Source organism: Antedon mediterranea, chromosome 8, assembly GCF_964355755.1.
Source record: "Antedon mediterranea chromosome 8, ecAntMedi1.1, whole genome shotgun sequence".
NCBI lineage: Eukaryota > Metazoa > Echinodermata > Crinoidea > Comatulida > Antedonidae > Antedon > Antedon mediterranea.
The window spans coordinates 15,523,901-15,535,007 of record NC_092677.1 but is presented as its reverse complement, the minus strand read 5'-3'; the positions used below and the strand labels follow the sequence as shown (position 1 = coordinate 15,535,007).

Sequence of the window (11,107 nt, the reverse complement as noted above, 5' to 3'; positions counted from 1 at the left end):
GATGGTGTACTCGAACTGTTCAACCGGTTTTCAGCTATTAAAAACAATTATCGTAGGAGGAGATAGGAAAATGCGAAGTGTCCTCGTATTATTGTGTGCGGGTATTTTTCAAATTGACATCCATTAGACAGTGTATACCACGATCGAAAAACACCCCTATTTGGGGCAAATCGTTGAACCTAAATTCGTTTTAATCGTCAATAACTAATTATCGAACTCAATTTAATTAGTAAACAGGGTTACATCAGGTGGTTAAAATTAGTACCGAAAGTACGAACCAACTTTATATACCATCGAGTAAACATTCTAGAAATAACGCACGATTTACCGATTTTTGCCCTTACGTAAATTTATATATAGATGAAGAATCAATGGAAAAATCTATGTCATCAATAAAAATGAGTAAAAGCACCGATCCGAGGACCGAACCCTGAGGCACACCACTGCACCGGTCCGAGGACCGAACCCTGAGGCACACCACTATGAACAGGGGCCCACCCACTCAGATTTCCTACCATTCACAACAACCCTTTGAGATCTATCACTAAGCCAATTTTGTATCCACATGCCAAATGGACCTTCAATACCATGAGCCAAAACTTTATTCATCAACCTTACATGAGAAACTTTATCGAAGGCCTTTTGGAAATCAAAATAAATTACATCTACTGGTAAACCCTGGTCAATTTCATATGTCACCTTCTCAAGAAACATTAGTAAATTTGTCAGACAAGATCTTCCTTTCAAGAACCCATGTATTCAGTAAATGGAACGAGTCAAGATGATCAATAATATCATCCCTCAAGACAGATTCCATCAATTTACAAAAACGGGAAGTTAAACTAACAGGCCTATAGTTTGCCGGTGATTTCTTAGAGCCTTTTTTAAAAATAGAGGAAACATTGGCTTTCTTCCATAAAGGAGGAACATAATTTTCATCAAAACATCTCTGAAATAGACGGGCTAAAGGAGTCGCAATAACACTAGCAGTCTCCAACAAAATTCTTGAACTCAAATGTTATCAGCCAATTTTTTGTCAAATTTTCTCTTGGCACTCCTTACTTTGGACTTGACCCTATTGGAAAATCTCTTATAAATTTCAAAGTCTATGGAATCCCTCGAATTACAGTAACGTTTCCATAATTTTCTCTTCCGAATTGACCGAATAACTTTTCTGTTGATAAAAGGCGGTTTTCTATTATGTCTTCTCAATTTTAAAGGTATGTTATCCCTTGGGACAGAATTATAAACACCTTCAAATTTTGACGATGACTCAGATATAGATGGAAATTCAGTTAGGCTGGGCCAATCCACTTCTACAAGCACGTCTCTAATATTATTCCAGTTGGCTCTCCTAAAATCAAAGACATATTCTGTACTATCATTAATCAGCGTATCAATATTACAACAAAATTCTAGCATATCATGATCACTAGACCCAAGTCTACCAACACAAGCAACATCAGACACCATATTAGGTTCATTAGTTAAAATAAGATCCAAAATGTTATTTCCTCTAGTCGCTGATTCAACATGTTGGGTAAGATATGCATCTTCAACAAAATCCAAAAAATCCTGACCATCCAAATTAGACTCTAAATTTTCCCAATCAATACCTGGAAAATTAAAGTCTCCGATTATAACTGTAGGACACGACTTATTTGAAACTTCTCTCATAGGTACATACATTTGTATATTATTGTGAAGTGAACTATTAGGTGACCGGTAGACAATACCAATAATGGCTTTCCGACGCTCCTTTAGGTGGATTTCAGATTTTCAGCCCAAACAGAATTGCTGAAATCCTGTGAAATATCACTTAAATCTGTTGCAGCAATAGATTCCTAACATAAAGTAGGGTCCCACCGGGGTCCCACCACCTCGCCCATCTTTCGTATCAAGTCTATCTTGCCTACACAGCAAAGAATACCCATCTAACTTTAGAATTGCATTATTAATTATCTCGTTTGTCCATGACTCTTTGATGGCTATTATTTTGTCTCCAAATAAATTTCCTTACAAATTTATTTAGTATAGTTATCCTAAATATAAATGTAGTCAGTACACTATTGAATTTATTGCAACTTTAATTGTTACCATGGTTACTCCTAGTTTTGACCTGGAGTACCACAGGCACTTGTTTGAATTTGGACATTCCAATGCATTGACTTAATTTGTACATTGTACAGTATAAAGTATTAGTAATACAGTAGCATTCACTGAGAGAAGTTCACAAGCTTTTATATGCTTTTCGTTTACAAGTTTCATTTCTTTTTATATCTTTAACGTGCCTCTATTTGAGAATCACAGTGTGTGAGTACATGTTAATTTATGATTGTTATTTTAACTTTTAATTAGGCCATATATAGGTCCATATATACTATTTTATCAAGTTACTACTTTATATAGTACTGGCTATATATGTACAGTATCTATTTTAATAATTACAGTCTACAATCTAGGACGATGATTTATTGTTAATTCATTCCTAGTCTTAATGCATATAAGGCATAATTTTACCATTGATGCCTAAACCTTTGTTGAAATGTTATAGCGATTAAAGATATTAATTAATTTAGGTTAGTATAGCAGTTATATATGATTAGCATTTACGTTACCTTTTTTGCTTAAACAGCTAAATACAATGTTTGTACGCTGTATTGCTTTTTTTAATGTAGTCTAGATAATGTTTTTCTTTGTAATCCTCCACAGTTTTACCAATATAATATACTACGATACGACGCATAATAAACGTTAGTAACGAAACTCTAACTATATGTACATCTAGTGTCTTATTTGGTTATCTGGCTGTCTAGAAGACACGACCGTTATCGAGGGCAGCACAGCTATCAGATCTGGGTTTCTATCTAACACAACTACTCTTAGTTCGTCAATTTTGTTCATAATGCTCTGGGCATTGGTGTATAATATTTTAATGTTAGATAGCTCAGGGGCACATGGAAAACTGGAATCAATTGGAAAGTCCACAGAGGCAAGAGAACCTTCAGGAATCGAACAAAAAACTTCTTCTGATTTAGTTAATTCCGAAAATACTACACTGCTAGTATCCTCAAACTTTAAAATATTTCTGTCTTGGGCTAAAAAACCCGGCCGAGAATTCAAATCAGACAGACCCGCTAAATGAACAGAATTAAAAAAAATTTCTAGAACAAAATCCTCATCAAAAAACTCAAAATAATTGTCCTTCTGTATGGAAACTAGTTTTTTGATTCCCTTAATTCAACTCGCCCTTTTCTTATAACAACATTTTCACCATTGGCCCGTCGTCTTCTTACCTCACAGCGGAGCTTAAAGTCTTCATTTCGTTCCCGTGTTGTCTTGTCTTGAGAAATAAAGACTCGTTCCCATCCCTTAAGTTTAATTATTTTTTCATACTCCCTCAAAATCTTAAACTTTTTGTCTACATTTTGGACAGTGACCATAAGGATACCATTACTGGCTGAACGACCATCATCACGTTTTATTCTGTACACATTCTCGATAGCTATATCTGAGAGCCCCAACACATTATGGACAATATGGTCTACAAGTTCGATTTCTGTTAAGACTTTACCCCCATACTTCCTTAATTCAATTTCTCTGGTTAACCCCCTAAATACTAATTTGTTAGCTTTTCTTTCTTTTTGAATGGCTTCATTAACTTCATCGCTAATTAATTTATTTAATTTCTCGTAGTCGACATGCTCACTAATACTGTTATTATTTAATTTCATATTATCAATTTCACTAGATAGTAAATCAACCTTTGACTCCAGTTTCTCACAATGTTTTTGGACATTAAGTACCACAGCTATGACATTATTAACAACAAGCTCCTTTAAAAATGATGTTTGTGCCTCGGAGATATATTATTTAGTTTGAGACCTAATAATACAATTATATAGCGCTTATTAACGATTATAAGTACTAAGTACCCCGGTTACCCAGAGGACCGGAGTGCTTGTCGAGAAATCTCAATATAAAACTATTTTAGCTATTAAAAAAACACTTTACTGTTTTATTTTTGAAAAATCCGATCAGTCGGTGTAAATTTGTTCACGTCAGCCAAGTCATTTCCGTCGACAGTGTATCATTACTTACGGAGTAGGCCTATCGGACAATATACTGTACAGAGTTTTTATTTATAACGATAGTAATAGTCTAATAATACGATTGCTTTACTTCTTCAAAGAAGAGTAGCCTCTAAACTGCACATCTATTAGATAGGCCTACTTGAAGCATTCGACTCGGATTTAATATCGTTTTTCTATTCATTTGCTAATTGAGCACTGGTGGAATATTACAATATTGTACGTAAAAACATTACTGTCAGCATATTAGATAGATATTAATTACACGTCCCATCTATCACATGATTTTCAAACGGTTTAGTCACGGCGTTACGTAATAGAAGTTTTCGTAAACAATGTTCCACTCCCACCAATGGATTGTGGGTGGTTGTGCACGCTTCAAATCTTTTTCACCTCGAATAGTACAGTACTATGTTATAATTATCATTTTTTAAATATTATTACCTCCGCCAAGGAGGTTATATTTTGTTAGTTATTTAGCAAGATAATGTCAAAACTAAATGACAGATTTTCACCAATTTTAAACCACAGATACATATTTGGTTACGGAGGAATCCATTAAATTTTGGAGGCAATCTGGACTGGGATCCCAATTCAGGACCACCTTAATAGACTGTGGGAAAAGTACACTCTGGGAAAACTAAACATTATTTAAAACAATACAACATAATATATTACATTATACAACGACCTGTTTTGCCGCACTAGTTAGGTATTTTAAACAATATAAATACAAATACAGGCTTAATCGTGTTTTAAGGTCAGTTGTTGGAGATATGTAATATATGATTGCTCTTGTTTCTTATTTTTTCCAACCACACATAATGTAGACCTAGTATTCGTTTTTTTTCTCTCTATGTATTTGAGTTACAGTATAATTTTATCATTATCATTGTTTAGTTAAATTAACAATTTCATTCATTTCTTTATTTTGGATAGTACATCCATTATACAAAACATACAAAACAAAATAGAGAAACAATTTCACCCGGAAGTAACAACTTAAAAAAACAACCTAAACTATGAATTATCACCAACGCTTATGCAGGTTGGATTGTGGAAGTACATTAACTAATGGTTTTAATTAGACTGTCATGAATTCTGTTCTTAAAACTATGAATAGAATCCTCTAATATTCATTAATAAATAACAGCTATTCTGTCGACAACTAACAAAATATGAAGTTTTTCTCCGAATCAAAAATAAAATAATTATCTTACCAATAACAAAATTGATTGTAGAAACTGTACTTGTCAAAGGTGTGATAACTAATAAATCGAGATGAGAGATCCACAGATAATACAATTTTATAAGAAAAATAAAAAATGTATTGAGTGAACTGGCACATGCGCACTAATAGGTTTAGCCATTCGTGACGTTTTGTTTAATCTTAGATAGGCCTACCCACTAATTATTATAGACACTAGTAAAAATTAATACCTCCTTTGGTACATCCCTTTAAAGTGATTCCAAAATAAATGGAGGATTAAACCTCTTTCACTAAAACAGTTTCTATTTCATCACAAAAGACAAGTTAGGAAATTCGTTTTCCTGCATGAATTTAATCGTCATACAACTGTTACTGCCTTTAAATAATAAATAATAAGAGACAAATAAGAGAGGAAAAAAAACAGATCTTTCAATTTATTTAATACATGTCTTGATGTGTCAAGTAATAAATGAAATAATGTATGTAATATAAGATGTGATGTAATAATATTGTACCACAAAGTGTCAGGGTTCGTTTAGACCATGAATTAATTATATTTTGCATTGTTCGTATTCTATTTCTCAGTTCTCGTTCGTAACTGTTTGGTAGGGATTATGTTTGAAAAGAAAATTCCTAGCCCCTGTACATTACCATTCATTTTCCAGTTAAAATCTTCAATTTGGTCTTTCCTGTTTACTAAGTCAAACTTAAAGTTGGGATAACTGAAAAAGTGTGTGAGAGTTTAACCGATATATAATATAAATGTTGGTAAAATTATGGCAAGCAGCTGTTGTTGATTACATTATAACCCAAACTGTTTCTATGGCAACATTTTATTATTTGGTAATACTTTAGTATATTATTGGCAGGCCTACTTTAATTAAGAACACTACATTATTACCAAACATTATTATATAATTTATGATCAAATATTAATATAAATATAACAATATAATATATATAATATACTATAATCTATTATCGACATATTTAATATTTCATGGACATTTTAATTTATTTTGTACACAAAAACATTGTTTAAAACAATGTTATGGTTCAGTGATTTTGTTTTGATTTTTGGTAATGGAATAACCCATGGGGGATGGGAACCCTGCTGGACACCCAAGCCTATAGATAGCTGTATCCAAGGAGACATCTCTCTCTTTGGCCTGGGTGACTGGCACGAAGAGGAGTGTTCTCCTTGCTAATAAAGCAAATAAATGCTATAGAATTTGTAATTAAACTGCCATAAACTTAGCCTGTTTTTCTTTCCTGTTTATATTCCAATAAATGTTTGTTGTGAGATCAAATCAAGACGATTTACCTGGTATCATTATTTCACGTGTCGACCCCTACCCCACACAATTAGTTAGGGAGGCCAGAGCCTTTTACAGTGGTGTCAGAAGTGGGATTGAAGACAAGACAAGATAAAGGTAAAAAGTACGTTATTCAAGGAAGCAGCCCCAGTTTATGGAAGACCTCAGTTTATGGAAGAATATTATATACTATGGCTATGGAAAATGAAGCAGGTCCTTCTACACAGGAGATTTTACAAACAAATGCAATACAGCGATCATATTGTGTATTCAAATAATATATGTAATTGAATTCCGTTACATGCCCTGACTGGAAAGAAAACTAGAAATGCGGGGAAGGGAAACTATACAACAAGCCCATCAAGTGGCAAAAGATAACATTGAACGGAAGCTAGAAAACTCTACACTGAAGCAGAATATACTTAAGAGGAGTCCACAACTGAGTATTGGAGATCGTGTACTGTTGAAAAGGTGTGCTTTTGAAGGCAGACACAACAAGTTAGAAGACAAGTTTCATCACGATGCCTACATCATAGTTTGGGTTAACGACGCTGGAGACGTTTACAAGATTCGGCCTCTTCTGGGTGGCCCAACACGTACTGTAAATAGAAAACTCTTAATTGTTGATCCAAGGGAAGCAACAACTGAAGACATTGTAGGAAGTGACTCAGATGAAGAAGATGATATGCCAACCTGGGTATTTACACATCATGACTTACCACCACAGCAGGATGCAATACACCAACCAGTAGAACCTCAACTCAGACGATCATCAAGATCAACTAGAGGTTTTCATAGTAACCCTGAGAAATGGCCAAAGTCTACAGATTCTCGCCATTAAGTGTTGACTTATTTTATGAACTTGAATTTTATGTATGCACACCTTCTATTGTTTTGTGCTACTTTTCTGTAATTGTTAAACCATTTTAAGCTAAATAATCTATGATGATAAAGTGTTTGGTGTTCATCAATCTTTACTGCATAAGAGTTATTGTTATAATTATGTTCCTATTGTTTACCTAATTGTTAATAGGTATTTAAGTTTAAGAGTACAGCATGTTATGGTGTCATAATATGGTATTTTGAAAATAATTAGGTACACACAGGTTCTTGTATCATGTAACATGAGATGTATTTATAGATGATTGAAAAGTTGATAATAATGGTTTAAAGTACCACAATCTCTGAAGCTCCACAGTGGAGCTGTGGCTTGGTGGTTATGAGTAGTGGAGCTGTGGCTTGGTGGTTTCAATTCAATTCAATTTCAATTCAAAATTCTTTAATCATCCCACACGGGGCAATTCAAATAAAAAGGTCTGGATTAAAATGATCTTACAAAATATACAAAATATCACAATACACAGAACAAAATAGAAAAAAAGTCAAGTCAAGGTTCAAGAATTTAAGAGTCGAATAGCCACTGGCAAAAACGAATTCCTTTTCCGGTTTGTTCTACATGCCGGGCATCGAAAGCGACGCCCATGAGGCATGAGCTCGAAATCACTGAACAAGGCATGGTTAATATTTTTTTAAATAGCTCTACTTTTTTCTAGAGTTTGCATGTCACAGAAAGAAGATAAGCTACGAAGTTGACAACCTATTAATTTAGAACTTAAGTTAACAATTCTTTGTAGTGAGTTTTTCTCTTTGACCCTAAGACTAAAAAACCAACATATAAAGGAAAAAGTTAAAACGTTCTCAATAAAGGAATTATAAAAAACCCTAAGAATTACTTTATCGACATTAAAATGGTTCAGCTTCCTTAACAGATAAAGTCTCTGGTGTCCTTTCTTTACTATTGCCTCTGTGTTTAATTCCCAGCCGAGATTGTCCTCAAATATAGTACCTAGGTATTTAAAGGAATGGACAATATCGACTGGTTCGTCATTTATAATGGATACCCAAGGGTTGCGTCCTTTCTCCTTCCTAAAATCTACAATCATCTCCTTGGTTTTGGTCACATTGAGTTCCAAGTAGGAGTTTCCACAAAATTGGATAAAATCATCTAAAGCGGAACCATGGCCGTCCTGTGAATTTTGAAGGAGAGACAGCAAGACAGTGTCGTCAGCAAATTTAACAAGATGACTATTGTCCTGTTTGCTGCGACAGTCATCCGTGTATATAATATACAGGAGAGGAGAGAGAACGCAACCCTGGGGGGATCCAATACTTGTCATACGTACATTCGAGTGTCTTTGGTTAACTAAGACCCTCTGACATCTGTTCGTAAGAAAACTTATAATCCATAATACAAAATCACGTTGAAAACCAAAATTCGAAATTAATTTGTTTGCTAAAATATAAGGGTGCATGGTATTGAAGGCAGAAGAGAAGTCGGCGAATAACATTCTGGCGTGAGATCGAGGCAGTTCAAGGTGCTTGTACAATGTGTTTAATAAAAAAAGCTTGGCATCCTCAACACCTCTTCCAGACCTGTATGCAAACTGCAGTGGATCGAGTTTAGACTCTACAACAGACGTGATGTAGGTTTTAACTATCTTTTCAAAGATTTTCATAACAAGAGATGTCAGCGCAATAGGGCGCAGATCATTCAGTTGTTTTATGACAGTCTGTTTAGGAATAGGTTTTATAATCGATTCTTTCCAAAGATTAGGAACTACACACTGGTTTATAGAGGTCTGGAAGAGGTACCGAAGGACACCACTGAGCTGATCCGCACACGACTTCAATGTTCTGCCCTCAATACCATCGGGACCAGAACTCTTATTTAAATTTATATTCCTGAGTAATGTTCTAACACGATCCTCAGAAATAATAATTTCATCTACATGCGGATCATCATTGCCAACAGTGTCGTCTTTTAAATCGTGTTTTTCAAACCTAGCAAAGAAGTCGTTTAATCTATCTGGCAATGCCTGGTCATCAATACCCTCTACATTTATTTTATTTCTTTGTGTTTTATCAGCTGTGTTTATAGACGCCATATGTTTAATTCCTTGCCAAGCACTACGAATACATCCACTACTAAACTTATTTTCAATTTTTCTCTTATACATATCTTTAGCCTTACGGACAGCTACTTTAACTTCTTTATTTATTTGCTTATTATCGTGAGTGGTGCCTTGGTAAAAAATCCGTTTTTTCTTATTTAATATGTCTTTCAACTCTTTCGTAACCCACGGCTTATTATTTGCAAATACGACAACCTCTTTTTTCGGTATTACTGAATCAACACAATAATTTACATATGATGTTATAACATCCGCCATTTCGTTTAGATTTGGTGACGGACGACTCATAAAATACTTGCCAATCAGTGCATTCAAAACACCCTCTTAAACGTTCGATACTGTCCAAAGTCCACAATTTAACAGTCTTGACTATTTTGTCCTTCCTCTGGATAACTGGGACATATTTTGGAATCAGATTCACACAATTGTGGTCCGACGCACCAAGCGGTGGTAATGCCACGGACCTATATGCGCTTGGAACTGTACCGTAGCATAAATCTATTGTTTTATCTTTACGAGTAGGGCAGGTTACATATTGGTGGTATATTCTGAGCACTTTACCAAGCTTGTGTTGGTTGAAATCGCCTAATATGAGCCTGGGTGCATCAGGTGACAATGTCTCCAACTTGTGCGTATTTTCAGACAAGATTTCAGCTGCTCGTGTAGAATTAGCCTTTGGGTGTATATACACAACTGTAACAAATAACTGTGGAAATTCCCGCGGACAATAGAATGGTCTCAGTGAAATTGTCAACAATTCAATATCAGGTGTACATTGCTTATCGCGAACAATAGTTATATTGCACCATCGTTTGTTTACAAATAAGCATACACCACCGCCAATGTCTTTTCCGGATTGTTTTGTCCTATCTCCTCGAATTAGGGTGAATCCATCAATTTCGACACTTTCATTAGGGACATTTTCGCTCAACCATGTTTCTGTAAAACATAATAGATTGGCTTCTCTAAAAACCCTATCATATCGAATATTTGTCCAAACCTCATCCATTTTATTTTTTAATGACCGAACGTTTGCCAAAACAATTGTTGGCAAGGGTAAGCGATATTTATTTTTCCTTATCCTCTGTCTTTCTCCTCCTTTCTTATGATGCTTGGCTACCAATCTAAGGGTCCTGGGTTCAAGCCCTGTCATATGTCAGGGTTTTTTTCTCATGACAAATTACAACTCCACTCCCAAAGACTTAATAATAAGTCTTTGTTTATGTAGAGCATCTTGTGTATATGTTTGTCTTGTGAAATTATTAAATAGCTTATCCATCCCGTAATTGGCGGGTTACTCGCTGTTGGATGAGTATGTAATAAAATAAAAAAAAAATAATGAATTGATCTGTCACAGGGTAATGATTATAGGGCTCTGTGAGTTGTAGTTATAGTTGTTGGGGTATGAAGCCGTATGGCGGCACCTATTGGATTGGTCATGCTCCTTGAGCTGTTAGTTGCGTTGGAAAGCAGTCTTATGGGTGAACCTTTAGCAGTGGTCATGAGGTGCGATCAGAA

At 34.9% G+C, this 11,107-nt stretch overlaps 1 protein-coding gene across 1 annotated transcript; it reads right to left on the bottom strand.

The window, feature by feature from the left end:
* Nucleotides 1-7,632: 7,632 nt before the first annotated feature.
* LOC140057648 (uncharacterized) lies at nucleotides 7,633-10,598 on the bottom strand. The gene is made up of 3 exons (XM_072103367.1): nucleotides 10,151-10,598; nucleotides 8,964-9,801; nucleotides 7,633-7,636 (listed from the first exon to the last, which is right to left on the bottom strand). The coding sequence occupies exons 1-3, from the start codon at nucleotides 10,596-10,598 to the stop codon at nucleotides 7,633-7,635; spliced, it is 1,290 nt and encodes a 429-aa protein (XP_071959468.1).
* Between the last annotated feature and the right edge of the window lie 509 nt (nucleotides 10,599-11,107).

Excerpts from the sequence above, each read along its gene's own strand:
- LOC140057648 (XM_072103367.1), bottom strand. The coding sequence starts at position 10,598 with ATGGATGAGGTTTGGACAAATATTCGATATGATAGGGTTTTTAGAGAA. Across the intron at positions 9,802-10,150 it reads TTTCAACCAACACAAGCTTG|TAATACCGAAAAAAGAGGTT; the intron begins GTAAAGTGCTCA and ends GTGTTGATTCAG.